Source organism: Crocodylus siamensis, chromosome 4 (genome assembly GCF_052110815.1).
Source record: "Crocodylus siamensis isolate JL-2025a chromosome 4, ASM5211081v1, whole genome shotgun sequence".
Lineage (NCBI taxonomy): Eukaryota > Metazoa > Chordata > Crocodylia > Crocodylidae > Crocodylus > Crocodylus siamensis.
The window spans coordinates 113,945,642-113,961,400 of NC_143398.1; the positions used below are offsets into that span (position 1 = coordinate 113,945,642).

General features: G+C 43.4%; 1 protein-coding gene across 5 annotated transcripts in view; it reads right to left on the bottom strand.

Moving 5' to 3' along the window:
* Positions 1 to 15,759, bottom strand: part of DCP1B (decapping mRNA 1B) — a 68,751-nt gene that overhangs the window by 11,564 nt on the left and 41,428 nt on the right. For all 5 annotated transcript variants that reach the window (XM_090043452.1, XM_090043449.1, XM_090043448.1 and 2 more), the window contains 3 exons: positions 12,126 to 12,261; positions 4,995 to 5,123; positions 2,745 to 3,590 (listed from right to left, as the gene is read on the bottom strand). In XM_090043452.1, the coding sequence (XP_089899578.1) occupies positions 2,745 to 3,590; positions 4,995 to 5,123; positions 12,126 to 12,261 (1,111 nt within the window). The remainder of the gene's footprint in view (positions 1 to 2,744; positions 3,591 to 4,994; positions 5,124 to 12,125; positions 12,262 to 15,759) is intronic.

Here is a 15,759-nt window from a genome sequence, read left to right on the forward strand (position 1 = left end):
CCAGGGAAACGCTTTGCACATCTCTAATGTATGTACTTCAGTGCCTAAAAAATAGGCTCCTGCTCTCAGAAATCTTTCAGTTTTTTACCAATGGCTACCTAATGTAAACTGCATAAGCGGAACAGGAACCAGAACACGGTTATCTCCCCTTCCAGTTGTGTATCTGATAAACTGACTCTCTTCTTGCTTTCCTTCTGGTTCCTTGACTCTTCCTTCTTGGCTGCACAATGGCCTAGCTTCAAGAGGTGGTCCATACTCAGACTTTGCTCCAGTTTGGTGGTCAGGGAGTTGCTAGATGTGGGTGGGAAACACTTTATGCTGAGGAGGGCTTAGACCCCAAATCTCCTTCTTCCAGGACAGTGTAAGCACTACCATCACCAATAACTTCCTCCTCTAGTTGTACTTTACAGTGAAAGTAACTGTGGAATGTATTCAGCACTGAACTCAATGCTGACAGTACATTCTGTCATTGACAAGCCCTCGATTTGAGGATGATATGAGCATTAGGGGACCACCTTAAAGGTCAAACACTTCTGAGGACTTAGTGGAGTTTAGACATCACTCTGCTTCACAGTGGGACTGCAGGAAAGGTTAGGTAATCATAAGGGGCTTAGCTGTTCAGATTGCGCTGCTTCAACACATACATGGGAGCTTCAATTTAGGGGTTAAGTGAAATCAGGTACCTTTAGGGTTAAGCAACTGTTGAGTTGGAGTCCCCTGAATCACTCTTTGGATTTAGATGCCCAATATCTGCTTGAATACAATTTTAGATGTCTATGTCTTTGCCTCCATTTTCCTGAGCAGGGACTGGATCAGCCTCCCCACCAGGATCCTTGCAGGCCCCAGGGGAGGCGCACCCAGGCCTAGGGTCAGTAAGGATCTCGTCAGGAAACTTCTGGAGGGACTGGATGTATTTAAATCAGCTGGTCCGGAAGATCTCCACCCCAGAGTGCTGACAGAATTAGCAGAGGTCATTGCAGGACCCCTGGCATGGCTTTATGAGCACTCATGGTGCTCTGGAGTGGTGCCAGAGGACTGGAAGAGGACCAATGTGGTTCCCATTTTCAAAAAAGGGAGGAAGGAGGACCTGGGAAACTATAGGCCAGTTAATCTTACCTCGATCCTGGGTAAGCTTTTGGAGAGAATTATCTTGGCGCGTGTCCATGAGGGAAGATTATGCTTATGGCCAACCAACACGGGTTCATTAAAGGCAGGTCCTGTCAGACCAACCTGGTGGCCTTCTATGACCAGGTCACAAAATCCTTAGACACAGGGGTAGCAGTGGACATAATCTTCCTGGACTTCCGGAAGGCCTTTGACACTGTCTCTCACCCCATTCTCGTTAAAAAACTGGGGGACTGTGGCATCAATGCCTGCACAGTCAAATGGGTCGCTAACTGACTGGAGGGCCACACCTAGACAGCGGTGGTGGATGGGTCATTTTCGACCTAGAGGGATGTGGGCAGTGGGGTTCCGCAGGGCTCGGTCCTTGGGCCCGTACTGTTCAACATCTTCATCAGTGACTTGGACGAGGGGGTAAAAAGCACCCTGTTTAAATTCACAGACGACACTAAGATGTGGGGGGATGTGGGTAAGCTAGAAGGGAGGAATAGGCTACAATCAGACCTAGACAGGTTACAGGGGTGGGCGGATGAGAACTGGATGGGATTCAACACCGACAAGTGCAAGGTGAAGCACCTGGGGAGGAAGAACCAGCAGCATACCTACAGGCTGGAGAACTCTCTTCTTGTCAGTGCAGAGGCAGAAAAGGATCTTGGAATCATTACTGATGCCAAAATGAACATGGGCCGGCAGTGTGGGGACATGGTCAGGAAGGCCAACCGCACCTTGTCATGCATCCAGAGGCATCTCGAGCAGGTCCAAGGGGGTGATCCTCCCCCTCTATGTGACACTGGTCAGGCCGCAGTTAGAGTACTGCATCCAGTTCTGGGCGCCACACTTCAGGAGGGATGTGGACAACATGGAGAGGGCCCAGAGGAGGGCCACTCGCACAATCCGGGGGCAGCAGGACAGGCCCTACAAGGAGAGGCTAAGGGACTTGAACCTGTTCAGCCTCCACAAGAGAAGGCTGAGGGGGGACCTAGTGGCCGTTTACAAAGTAGTCAGAGGGAACCAGCAGGCATTGGGGGAGTCCCTGTTCCCCTAAGCACTACCAGGAGTGACTAGAAATAACGGTCACAAGCTGGCAGAGGCTAGATTCAGACCAGACATCAGGAGGTGCTACTTCATGGTCAGTGCGGCTAGGATCTGGAACCAACTTCCAAGTGAAGTGGTGCTGACTCCTACCCTGGGGGTCTTTAAGAGGAGGCTAGATGAACACCTTGCTGGGGCTGTTTGACCCCAGTACATTTTCCTGCCATGGCAGGTGGTTGGACTTGATGATCTGCTCAGGTCCCTTCCGACCCTACCAACTATGAAACTATGTCTCTCTGCATCCAGCCCCAAAAGTACCTTTGAAAACCTCCAATTAAAATATTATGGCTTTTAGTGGACTTGCTAGTGAGTGCTGCTACAGGATTAGTGCTTGCATGGAGTCCAACTTGGACGTGGTACCCAGACCCACTGGTACAAAAGGAGGATATAATGACAATAAGCTTGGATGTAAGATTTGCTGGGATGAGAAGAAACTGTAATTAGAGAAAAGCTTTACTGGTATGGCACAACAAAAATGATTCCCAGAGACTTTCCTAATACGATATTAGCCCTTCAAGTCCCACCTTTACCTGAAAAAGAGGGCTCTGCTTTTCTGCACCCGGTGCCTTGTCTATCCAGGAGTCCAGTTTCAATGTGTTGCTGCTCTGCATAACCACAGGAAACTTAGCTGCCAACGTAGGTCTGCTGGACACATGTAGCTGTTGCTCCTGTTGCACTATTTGAAGTTTTTCCAATAACTCTTGGGGTGAAATCACCCCAGAACTTGTTGGCTGGTTGCTGGAGAGAGAGAGTGGCTGTCTAGGAAGTTTGGGTGGTTCTTTACCAAGGGTTTGAGGCCCTAAAGTCTGGGTAGGAAGGGAGCCATTGAAATATACAAGATGTGGCTGGGTCATGTTATTTATTTGTGTTGTTGATGCTGCAGCTGCAGGAGTCCTGCTAAAGACTGAAGCTGTTGAATTTACAGGTCCTGTAGCACTGAGGTCCATTTTGGTCATTGATCCGGACTGGCTCTGCAGTTGGTGTAGCAAGCTCTGAGTGCCTGCTGTATCCTGCACTGGATGAGATGGAGCAATACCATGAGAAGTTACAGGTTGGAAGAGTCCAGTAAAAGCCTTCCCAAGAGAATGGACACTGCCATTTTCACACATCCGGTTCTCAGGAAATTCAGCCAGTGGGTGAAGGTCTGTCCCCCGTACCATAAGTTTCTGAATGGCTGGACAAAGCTGCTTCTCTGCTGAGGGCGAATGTCTGCTGGGTTCCTCATAGGACAGTGAGCGCACTACTCCCTGCCGCATGGAACATTTCTCTTGGTGCTGTTTTTGTGACTGATCTGAGACATCCTGGTATGGGCTAGGTTTTTCTTGTTTTCCAAACAGTGCTGTAAGGGACAAGTGCTGTGGTTCAGAATCCAGGCTCTGGGGGCAGGGGGAGACAAAGAATAATCCCATTAATACCATTCCTGTGTTTTTTAAAATACATTCACTGTGTAAAATCTTTAGCCATCAAGTATTTATGGACAGCCAAATAACTTTCTCTTATCAGTGGTTCTCTCAGATGGGAAGGGTAGGTTATTTCAAATAGCCTTGAAACATCAGGTGAGGATGAAAGATAATGACAATCCAGAAAGAAGACACCTGGTCCACTCTCATATCTAGAAAGAAGGTGCTTCCCATTACAGTCATTACTAAAATACTAAAAAAACCTCTAAATTCTCATGAAATAGAAAAAAAAAATGGAGCCTTCTGCCTGCTGGGAAGGGAGTGCCAGTTTCTGAGTCTCTTTTATCCTTAGATGCATTTTGCTGGATTTTACAACGTAAAGCAGGGGTGTCAAACTCATCTGGCCCTGCATGCTGGATCCAGGGCTGGTCCACAACAGGCCCACATACTGGCCCCAGGTGCCAGACCCAGCATGAAGGGCCAGTTTGGCATGGGTAACACATGCTGTGTACATCCCATGCAGCCTGAACCCTGGACCAGGGCTAGCGTGGGCTCTATATACTGTGTGAGGTTGGCCCAGGTGTGTATGCTGCAAATGGCATGGGGGCTGATCTAGGGCACGTTCTGCAGGCAGCACCAGCACCCTGTCAAACCAGACCTGTGCACTGGTTCTGGGGCTGGTCTGAATTTGGACCCCATGTTCTGGAGCCAGTGCACAGGACCAGGTCTGCACAGAGCCGGTTTTGTGCACTTACCCCATGCTGGCTCTGTGCACAAACCCTGGATTGGGTCTAGTGTGCACTGAGGGCATGGCTGATCCGAGGCATGCACTGCAAGAGATACCCATGTCAGGCTGGCCCTGTGTGCTGGCTCTGTTGAATACAGCTGGTCTATGGATCTGATGCAGCATGTGGGGCGAGACCTGGCATATGCCATGTCAGCTGTGCAGGGTTGGTCCAAGATCCATGGGCTGGATCTCTGACATCTGTCAGGTAAAGTATTTTAAAGATGGATCAAAAACATTAAGCATGTTTGAGCAAGCAGAATTTTTTATCACTTAGATTATATGAATGCATAAATAAATAAATAGGATAAACTGTTGTCCAGTGGCCCATGAGGGGTTATCAGAGGATGACTGCCACATCCCTGAATTGAAAGATCAATATTTTCTGAACGTAAGTATATTGCATCTCCATTTAATACCTGAATTTAATATAGGAGAATTACTTTTTGCAAAATAGATACCAATTTTGGATTTTAAAAACAACTTATCTTAGTTCCACCTCAAATCGTTGCATGGATTATCCGCATTGTGCAAGCATCCTCACAAATCTAGTGTCTTATGACAGTGCTAGGCAGAGGGCAAATACAACAGTGTACCTTGCCTTGTTGAGGTATTCGCTGGTGCTGATTTTCACTGGGCTTCACCGGGATTGGTTTGATCAGGTTAGGGTTGTCATAAATAGCAGAAGAACTGGTTATTTGTTTGGGCTCTGAACAGGTCTTACACTGCAGTGGGAAAAACAAATGTATTTTGAAGTGAAAGAAAATCCTTTTTATTCCAAAAGGGAAATTTTACACTTATATTATATCATCAGAAAATCAAAATGAGGCTGCACCTTCAAAAGAGCAAACCCTGGTTACAGAGCTGACAAATAATAAGGAAAACACATCAGGACACTGAAGGGAGAATAGCCTCATTTTTTAGAAGGTGGTGGTACATACCAGAGTAAGGACTGACTCCAACTAGTATCCACAGAGACACCAACCAACCATTATCCACAACAAACTACAAGTTCTGCAACTTGGGATACATTTCTATTTCACTAGTGCTTCTGGATGGATTGCCCAAAAAGGAAGATGAAAAATCAGAAAGGCAGGAAGAGAAGTGGGGAAAGAGACAGGCAAAAAACACGAGGGTCTCAGCCCTAAAGTTGATATTTTATAATTTTCCCTACTGAGAATTATCTAGAGATGGTTTTTATAAAAAAATATGTAATTTGACAGACCAAACAGACACAACAACAGCAGCACACTACTTAAAAATGGTCCTGTGCCAGAGGGGCAGGTACACATCTACAGTGGGACTCTGAGGGAAAAATCATTACAAAGTATAACTGTAGTTCAGCTTCATTCATTTGGATTTTTGTTATTTTTGCTTCAACCTTTAGTGCAGACCTGTTGCCTGGAGAACTGTCTTCTGGAAGCACAAGAGACATGCTGGGGAGGGGGTACCTGAGCCCAGATTAAAAAAATCCCAAATCCAGTTCCTGCATCTTCCCTCTCTTGTACTTATTTGGCACAGAGGTGGAGACTGCTTCAAGCACTATGTTTGAGGAAGCTTGAGGCCCTAAAAGTAAGTTCTGCCCTGCAAGGGAAACTGAAAGTGAAAGTTAAGTGTGAGGTTATTACAGAATTGTATACTGAATGCTCTTATGGCTAGGCTGGGGTGGCAGAACTCATTCTCCCAAAATATTTTTCTGTGTGAAATCCTGATGGTCCACTGAAGGCACCTCAGAATGTGATATTTTAAATATCAACCCCTGTGCAGACTGTAGCATGCTACTCAAATAATGAACTATGGGGCATCTTATTTCAATGCTAAATGCCACAAGGTCAGATGAATGGCAGTGTTTAAAAGAAATGTAGCGTTAGTTAAAGCTTTGTTTTTATTTTTTAGTTCACCCTGTAAACATTTATAAATGGATTGTTTAGAAAGATACCATTAGAGAAATAATGTGAACAATGAATACAAAAGCATATGCCAAGGACTATAAAATACTATGGCTTTTGTTTTAAATAAATATTTCTGTTGCATTTATGACCACCAAGTTATAACTACCATTGTTTAGTTCATTCACCTAGCTTTGTTTGGCCACTTTGGACTTGACTAGCTTTAATAATAATGTTTTTGCACAAATATTGCCTGCTTAGTTCTCACACCCTTTCCCAAATCATTTGAAGGACACAAAAGAACATTGATTTTATAGAACAACACTGAAAACTTTCTGCTATGGTGAAAGTTGATTACTTATTTCCTACTCCGTTTTCTGCATCTTGTTTCTGATCCATGACAGCACTTTGCCTTTTGTTTAATGGCTACTTAGCTTTTTGTGAATTTCTATATCACAGTTTTATTGAAAATCTAAATAAAGTGTTAACTGGCTTCCCTCATCTATTATTTCATATAAGATTGTAATGAATTAGTTACTCACAATATTTTTTTTGCAGAAGTTGTGCTGATTAGATCTATTCTGATCATTTTTATGAGTCTAAAACAAGTATGTTAAAAACCTATTGTCTTTTATAAACACAGTCTAATCAGGTAATGTAATAATAATTTGTAACAACAGCTTTTATATACATAGAAAAAGACACACAGCCTTTTCTCTGTTCTCCACTGTCTATAATAGTCTGTCCCCTCTTCAACACAATCACTGTTGTTGCTGTTTTTTACCATGGTCCTAATTTGGGAGAGCACAAACACATGCATACATTCACCGTAGTTCAGGAAAGCAGGTAAGTACATGTTTGTAAATTTAAGCATGAGCTTCAGTCTCACTGACTTTCCTGTGAATTAAGCAATTTTAAGTTTTTTCTTCAATTGGGGAACTGAAGTATTTTTGATATATGGTTTGACCTTGAGTTCTGCTATTAAGCTCTGCCTGATCCTTGTGCTAAGTCTCAATAACAAGTGGTGGAGAAGAAACTAATCCCTAATTAAGCTGAAGGACCCCAATATAAAGAATGCTCAAAGAGTGGGCACTATGTGCCAAATTCCTCAAGGCTGTGTCTGCCATCAGGGTTACTGAGAAGAAAGATGATCAGGCGCAGTGGGACCTCCTGACCCACCCTGGTATCAGCTAAAAGCTAAGCAGGAGGCTGACACTTGATCAGGGAACTGTGGCAGAGAAACAATGAATTTTGGAGGTTGGAAAGGAAACTGTGACCATCAGAATCTGGAACAACTTTGTCAGACTGGTAAAACATCCCTGCCAATGAACAAGTTTGAGAGGTAACAGAATGACAACATAGGTTTCTTAGAAATCAGGTGGACAGCAAGGGAGATGCTTCAGACAGCAAAATTCACATTCTTGTATGATAATACGAAGCATAGAAACAGTAAGGACATGATCCTTAATGAGGACAGAAATTTGCTGACCAGATAAGTCAATTTGAGGATCAAAACCAACTTCAGAGGTCAGTTTTTTAACTTCATTGTGCTCCTATGAATGAAACTGAGAAAAAGAAAAATCAAACGATTTTGGGATCAGGTGAAGAAATGCCTAGACTTCCTACAAAATTCCACGCTTTAGAATTCTTGGGTATAGCTGCGTTGGCCTAAGGACAGGCAAGCTTCTTTGGGTAGATGCGATATCTTTTATTAGACCAACTAAATAGTTGGAAAATTTGCTCTTTGCAAACTCTTGGGAACAAACACCCTTCTTCAGGCATAGAGTCTGTTGGTGAATTGTGTGTTCTTTTGGGAAGAATAGAAACCAAGAGAGCACATAATTCACCAGCAGACTCTTTATATGCCTGAAGACGGGTGTTTGTGCCCAAAAGCTTGCAAAGAATAATTTTTCCAACTATTTAGTTGGTCTAATAAAATATATCACATCTAACCAAAGAACCTTGTTTGCCTAAACATCCTACAGGAAGACTCGTGTGTGGTGAACCCTAAGTGGAATACTAAGATATATAACAATACTAGATCGGGGGGTGTCATGGGCACGGCATCAAAAAATGAACACGGTGAACAACTGCTGCACTTTTGAGATTCCCTGGGCTTTACATTTAAAATATGGTATTCAAGTTCAACTTGAATCTCAAGTGGACCTAGAAAGCTTTGAAACGCATTGATAAGAATGTAACCGTTGTCTTGATAAATAAATGGCAGGGGAACTGGAAACCCTGGTCCTAAAGTATTCAAAAGCAGACATTACATTATAACCTTATGTTTTGCAGCAACTACTTGAACAACACTTGAAGTGACCCCATAAAAAGCAAGAACTGTGAATGTAAGTTGAAGATGAAGGCATCCTGGACAGGCCTGAGGTGAGAAAGAAGGGAGAGGATCAGACCAGAACTTGGAAACCTGGCCTGCAGCTGATCACTGAGGACCAGCTAGAAGAGACTGAGTCCTGGAATAAGCAACTTTAGATGTACCAAGAAGCACGAAGACAACAAAGATGCCTGGGTTATCAGAAGACATTTTTAACCTAGCTGATGGAGAGTGGAAAGCCAAGGCAAGTATATAATGTCAAGATGTTAAGTGCAGGCATATAAGCACCTTGGTAGAAAAGTCAAGAGGTGTACTAGGATGGAGAAGAACAGCTCAATGAACAGTGCTGGAACATGAAGTTTCTGGGAGGATGCAAATTGAACAAGGCATTCAGAATAGCAAGGATGATGAAAAAGAAGAAACCGCCCCAACTTCACAGCATTTTGGAGAGCACCCTTATGCTCTCTGAAAAGAAAAACACCTTGAAGGTGCGTGTCTAAGACTGTCAGTGTCTTTACATGGACAATGCGCATTTCATCTTTTGATCCAGAGACTTGGAAACTATGTTCTACCTGAAAAGGACAATGACAGGGATAGTATCTTGTTGAAAGCACAGTCAGGAAGCTGAAGAAAATGATTTGGCTGTTTAGGCTCTTAAGTGACATTTAAGCATCCACGTTGCTTTTGAAAATGGCTCCTCTGTCTCTTAGGCCTTTTAAAATTTTCTTGCTAGACTTAAAAGTAAGCAAACTCTTGAATGCATTAACACTTAATTGGTTATCTTGTTTGTTCCCACCTTGTGACTCATAAAGCTTTTGTTATCCTCCCCAAACATAGGGGATGAAGAAGGGAAGGAAGCAGAACTTCCAACTGATTTCAGGACGTTAGCCTCGTAAGGCTCAAGATAAAAGCTGGCAACAACCTGTAAGAAACCAAGCAGCCAAAGATTGTCATTGAGAAGTAAGATGACATTTAATGTAAAAATTCGTTGTCACTGCATTTATTTCCAGTCCTCCAGTCCTTATTTTTTTAGACATACATGAAAACATGATCTTTAGTTTTTAGAGGGCGTGTCCCCTGGAAGATGAAACCCGGTTACATAATGGCCAAGTACAGATATTTGGGGAGGTTAAATCATGTTAAAAATGGGCACCCAAACTAACTTAGTTTACCTACGTGTGGACCTTATACTTAGATCCCTAGTTAAGTTGATATAAGTGTGAACTGTACAGAAGTTTAGGAAGATTAGATAGGTTTAAAAAATGGCCAACCTGATTTAAGTTAACTGTACCTTGGAGGTAATCCAATTTAGATTGGGTTTGGTGAAACTGATCTAATTGAACTTCTCTACAGTTCCTAGAATAGCCCTGGGGCTGCACTTTTTCTCCCCTCTCCTCCCCAAACTATTTTTAGCCCCTCAGCCCCTTCCCCAAGACAGACAACTCCCCCAAACAAGCCAGCCAGCCCCTTCCCCATAAGCTTGCCAAAGCCCCCACCCTGCAAGCTTCTCTTAGTGCTTATTTTACTGGCATTCACCATTGGCAGGAACCAACGGAAATAAGTCCAGGTGGAGGGAGAGACGGGTGGGATCAGGGGGTTGGTTCACAGGGGCGGTTGTTTGTCTGGGGGCAGGGGAGGAAGTTGGGGGGGTAAAAATAGCTGGAGGAAAGCTCCTCCATCACATCAAACTACCCCCATAGAGACAAGAACCCTCCCCTCCTCTGATCTACCCACCCCTCCCCCCACCCCAACTTACTTTCATCAGGCTCCTGCGACCAGTGACGGCTGGTAAAACTGGCCCCAGGAGCTGTTTGCAGAATCAGGGTGGGAGGCTCAGGAGGTCCATGGGGGTTCGGTGGCAGGGAAGATCCTCTCCAATACCTCCAAATTCCCTCACCCTCCAATCCCCCAACCCCGACACGGACCCTGCCTCCAATCTCTCCAAGCCCTCCCACAGATCCTGCCAGCCCCCCCCATCCCAGCTCCTTAGATCGGGTGGCCATTTTTAACTTGATCTAAACTCTACCTAGCCTCCCTGAATGTCTGTACATACCCAAAATTTCTACTGCAATCAATTATGATGCCATTAGCATAGCATCATAGGTGGGGAAATAAGGGGTGAGAGAAAATTTACTAAAGTCAAAGATCTTGCTGGCTCATAGATACCACTTAAACAAGATCTATCAATATTTCCTTTCCCTTTTCCTAAGAGAAACACATGCCTATAAAGAAAGGAGCTAATTTTCTCTAAGTTTGTCTCCAATGCACCAATAAACAAAGTTTACAAGCATAAGTCTAATATTTTTCTAGATTTTCCGGAAACTACCATTTGGTTCTCGCAAAAGTGAGTATTCAAATGAACTCCAAGCATTTCAAAAGGTATATCAAAACAAAGTTTTACTTTTAATCCACGTATGGATGCAGATTTAGATAACTGCAATAAAATTCCCTTTTTGTCCATTTTAAAGTATTAAACCCATCTCTTAGAGCAGATCTAGAGATGCTGGTTTCCAAGTAGCTGTAGCATAAGAAACTAGGCCATATTTCTTGGTAGTTGACAAAGTTCATTACAAATTTGCTTAAAATCTTATTAGTAACCACTTTTCACAAAAGGAATAAAAGCTCTATTGAAATTGCTTGTGTATTTTTAATACCATATTCCCAGACTCAAAACACTCATACATTATGAGCTCATAATTACGTGGCACTGCATATACAAAAGGCAGAAACAGTACTAGGATCCAACAGGGGCTCTTGAAATAATTTACACCATTTATATGAATAATTAAAATGATTAGACTTTTATTCCCCAAAATAAAACACTTTGGATTGCTCAATAAGGAGAAGAAAGTTATTAGTCCATTAGTTACTTATGTCTCTTTTAGAAACTTCAGAAGATAGAGGAAATATAAAGTAGAATCATACATTTCAAACTTTTTCATTTTCTTCCATCAGTGACTAATAGTCTCTTACAAACCATATTTAAAAGCAGTTGCTTTGGAGCTAAGCATCTTCCCCACCAGGAATAATTTGTTGAAAAGAGAGTAGCTAAAAGCCAATGTGAACATAGCACCCACATTCAAAGAAGATATAACTCTCAGATGCCACTGAATGTGTGAGCTTCATACATCAAATCAAAACTAATAAAAACTATACCATGAGTTCACAATTCTTATTATATCCCCAAAATAATAATCACAATTACAATAATAATAATCACAATATCCCTATACATGATATTTTTCTTTGGAAGACATTTTTAAATTTATTTCATTTGGCTCTTACATATATACTAGTATAAACACACAGGAGTTAGTGTGTTTCTTGACATGAAACCATGTATAGCCTGCTGTCCCAGCATCCTGTAATTACAAGATCTTGATGCTTTCATTTAGTAGAAAAATAATTTTATAATAAGAATGTAAACGTTAGAAGAGGTGGTCAAATAAGATGTTACCAAGGGCCAAGGGAACCTACGCTTTCATTTCACATAGAAAAAGACTTACCTTGGTATATTCATCCTTGGCCTTAGTAAGCATCCGTAAGATATCCACTTCTTTGCTATTGCCTGAGTTAAGGAACATTGGGGAGATACCAGCTCCAGTTCCTTGCTGTGCCTTAAATTGTTCCCGCTGAGTTAGGCTGGAAATAAGCAATAGGTAAAGGGGGAATGTATCAGAGAGAAGTAAATGGGGGGTGGGGGGGAGTGTGCGTATGTGTGTGGGGGGAGAAATCAACTTCCAGCACAATTATTTTACAAAACCTAAGTGCATCTGTGTGTAAGGGGCAGTGTGACAAACAATGAGGTGCAGCTTCTCCAGACTTTGTAGCACAAGGCCATGAAGCCTTGAATTTCTGTGACCTAGTCACAGATTCTCTAACCCGGCGATTCTCCACCAGGGTGTTGTGGCATGCTGGGGTGCCAGACAACGTTAGCATTGTAAGCGTGCAAACATGATTCACAAGATAAACCCAGAAATTTCAAATAGGAATCCATCATGTTAAAACCATCTGTTGTGGTCTTTCTGAGGTTCTCACAACAGAAAAAAAATTCTATTATAATCAAGAAAACTAAGATCTTGCATTTCCAAGGGGTGCCTTGAATCTAAAATAACTGACAACCACTGCTCTAAACAAAATTATAGGGTATTTAATGAGAAGCAAGGATTTTTTTGGTGATCTCTTACTGAATCAACTATATAGTTGGTGGGTAAAAGTGCCCTTCTTTAGGCTGGGAGAAGCAAGTGCAGACTAAAGCCAAATACTAGTTAAAACAACAGCATATGTAAAAGAAGGTACTTAAAGGAGTGGAGAAGTGGTGTCAACTAGAAGTAAAGAAGAGTTATCAGGATGGTCTTCAAAGCAAGAAACGTTTACTTGAAAAGATAACATAATTATTAGGGCTGAAAAACTATTAATGTTTTTTTTATTCATTATTAGTTGCACAATCAAAAAAAAATAGTCACAATTAATTGCTATTTTAATTGCACAGCTAAAAACCTCAAAATGATGCGCAGAAAAACTCAAAATTATGCAGGTACTTTGTATGGTTTGGGGGTGTGTGTGTGGAGTGTGTATGTGGGGGATATTTTGTGAAGGTGTGGGCAGGCTGTGGGTGTATGTGTGGGGTTTGGAGCCCAGGGAGGGGGGACCCATGCATGCCCTGGCAGGATGAGGGGTATTGTGGGTCACGAGTTAAGGGGCACACCAGGGCTGTGCCTTGGGATTGAGGGGGGCAGGGGCATATCACTGCTCCCCAACAATCATACTACTCCCTGACCCCCACAGGTGTCTTCTTTTTAGAAACTGAAAATATGTTAACCTGATAGGAATGCAGCTTGGTGGTGTACAGGGCAGTGGCCAGCAGGTAAGTCTGTGGAAGGGGAGAGGGGAAGGAGCGGGGGAACGACAGGTTGAGGCCCCCATGGTGAGCAAGAGAGTGGGGCAAGGGCAGGGGGCATGACTTCCTTGCACTATGCACACCTCCAGGGAAGGCAGGGACAGAGGGTGGGTTGCCTGCTGCAAGCTCAGGCTCTGCGCTCTGCTGCCTTTGCCCCAGGAGCTATAAGACACCATGCTGTGCCTCCTGCTGCCAGGCATGCAAGTGATGAGTGGTGAAGCTAGTGCATGGCTCCCAAGGGAAAGGTAGCAGGGCACAAAGCTCCAGCCCACAGCAGGCAGCCCACCTCTACCCCATGCACATGCCCCCCTATGCTGTCCCCAGTGGTGCATAGTGGTAGGGAATAATCCTGCCCCTCCCCCCTGCACCCCTGGACAAGCTACCCATGACCTGCCCCAGCCCTGGGGCCCCATTCATCCCACCCCTGCCCCTGCCCCACTCCCTCTCTCACCATGGGGGCTTTGACCTACCCCCTGCCTCTTCTCTCTCCCCCTGCCTCTCCCCTTTCCACAGACTTACTGGCAAGGCACTGCTCTACGTTTTGTCAGGCTGTGTTCCTGACTGTGTGGCTGCAGCTGCTCATGTGTCTATGTGCGTGCTCCCGCCCCCCAAACCTTTCCTGCTGCAGCAGCCCAGAGGCTGCACCAGGGCTGTCCTGCAGTCCTCTGTACTGTTGGGCAGCCCGGAGGCAGTGGTGACAGCAGTGGAGCGGAGGTCAGGTGTGGGCTCCAAAACTATGTGCATGATTAACAAGTTACAAAAAAATTAATGCAAGAATCAATTAACGCATTAATTGTGCACATTAACAGCAATTAATAGACATCCCTAATAATTGTGTAAAAGAATAGGACCATTCAGAAGGGAAAAAGGATTGCTATTATCTGTGGAGCATGGAAAGGTTAAGGAGAGAAAGGAGATGGATAATAGTTTCATGACTCATTTTTATCTATGTGCAGTCCATGGTGTTTAGTATTCAGGAAAGTTATGAATTTTTGTTCCCAGGCTCGTCTTCTGAAGACATTTTGTAGATTTCTCGAGTATAAGGAATATGGAGGTCCAAAATTAAGTGACTGTTCTATAAAAAAAAGTGTTCTCCCACAGGTGACTGGGTACCTCAGTCCTTTATCATTTTTTCTGCAATTGCTCAGTCTGAAACAGTGGTTGTTTTATTTTCACCCACCTAGTTTCTGTGAGGGCATTTAGTGCACTGCATGAGATTCTGCGATAGATGTGTGCAGGTTCTATGGATTCTGATGGTTTCATTATGGGAAGTGTTTATGGTGGTGGTGGCAGTGGAGATTTTGCATCCAGGTTTCTACACCACTTGGCGTTTGTGGACCTAGCAGGGAGATTGCCCTTCATCAGAAGCTACGTTCTGAAGCCAGAAGCAGAGATGATGGGCATATTTGTCACAAGTTCTGATCCTCTTCAAGCATAAGCTGTAATTGTTAGATGATTCTTCTTACCGTTTCCAGCGTAGGATGGTATGAAACAAGCAATGGTATGTAGTCAGTGGGGGGTTTCTTTTTCTTATTGTAATAAGTTAGTGCAGGGTATTTGGGTGGCTTGTTCAAAGATACAGTCTCTCTCTCTGTTGGAATGTCCTTAGTGGGTAAAGGCAGTTTCTAGGCTGGCAAGACAGGTATTATAAGTACTCTCCTCACACAGATGCAGTGGTACCTGAAAATCTGGTCACAGATTACAGCTTTCTTGGCACATTTAGGATGATTCCCTGTTTTCAGAACAAAGGGTGATGGTCTGTGGAATTTTTTTTGTGTACTGTGGTTTGTAGGGTGCTACTCAAGATGTGAATCATGGCATCTAGGAAGCTGATGTTAGTGCAGGAGTATTCCAGACAAAATTTGATAGACTAGTAGAACTTGTGGTGCAATCAGTAAGTGAGTCTAGCCATTTAGTCTGCATGACGAAAAGTTCATACAGATTTGATGGTGCAATTTTCCAAAAAAATTCTTCAAGGTCACTCATAAATAGACTAACACATTTATGTGTATAGCTGTAAAGTTGTGTGTGAGGATGAAGTGGATGATAGGTATAGTATGTTGTGGTTACAAATCTGAAGGTAGTTTATGTTCTTGCATGTATTTTCAGGCAGGTAGATGTACCTTCATTGTATGGGATAGTAGTGTATATGCCACTGACATCCATGGTTTGCAAGTGTGGCTTTATTGGAGAGGTGGTTGATGTTCCAGATCTTCTTAAGAAAGTTTTTTGCATCCTGT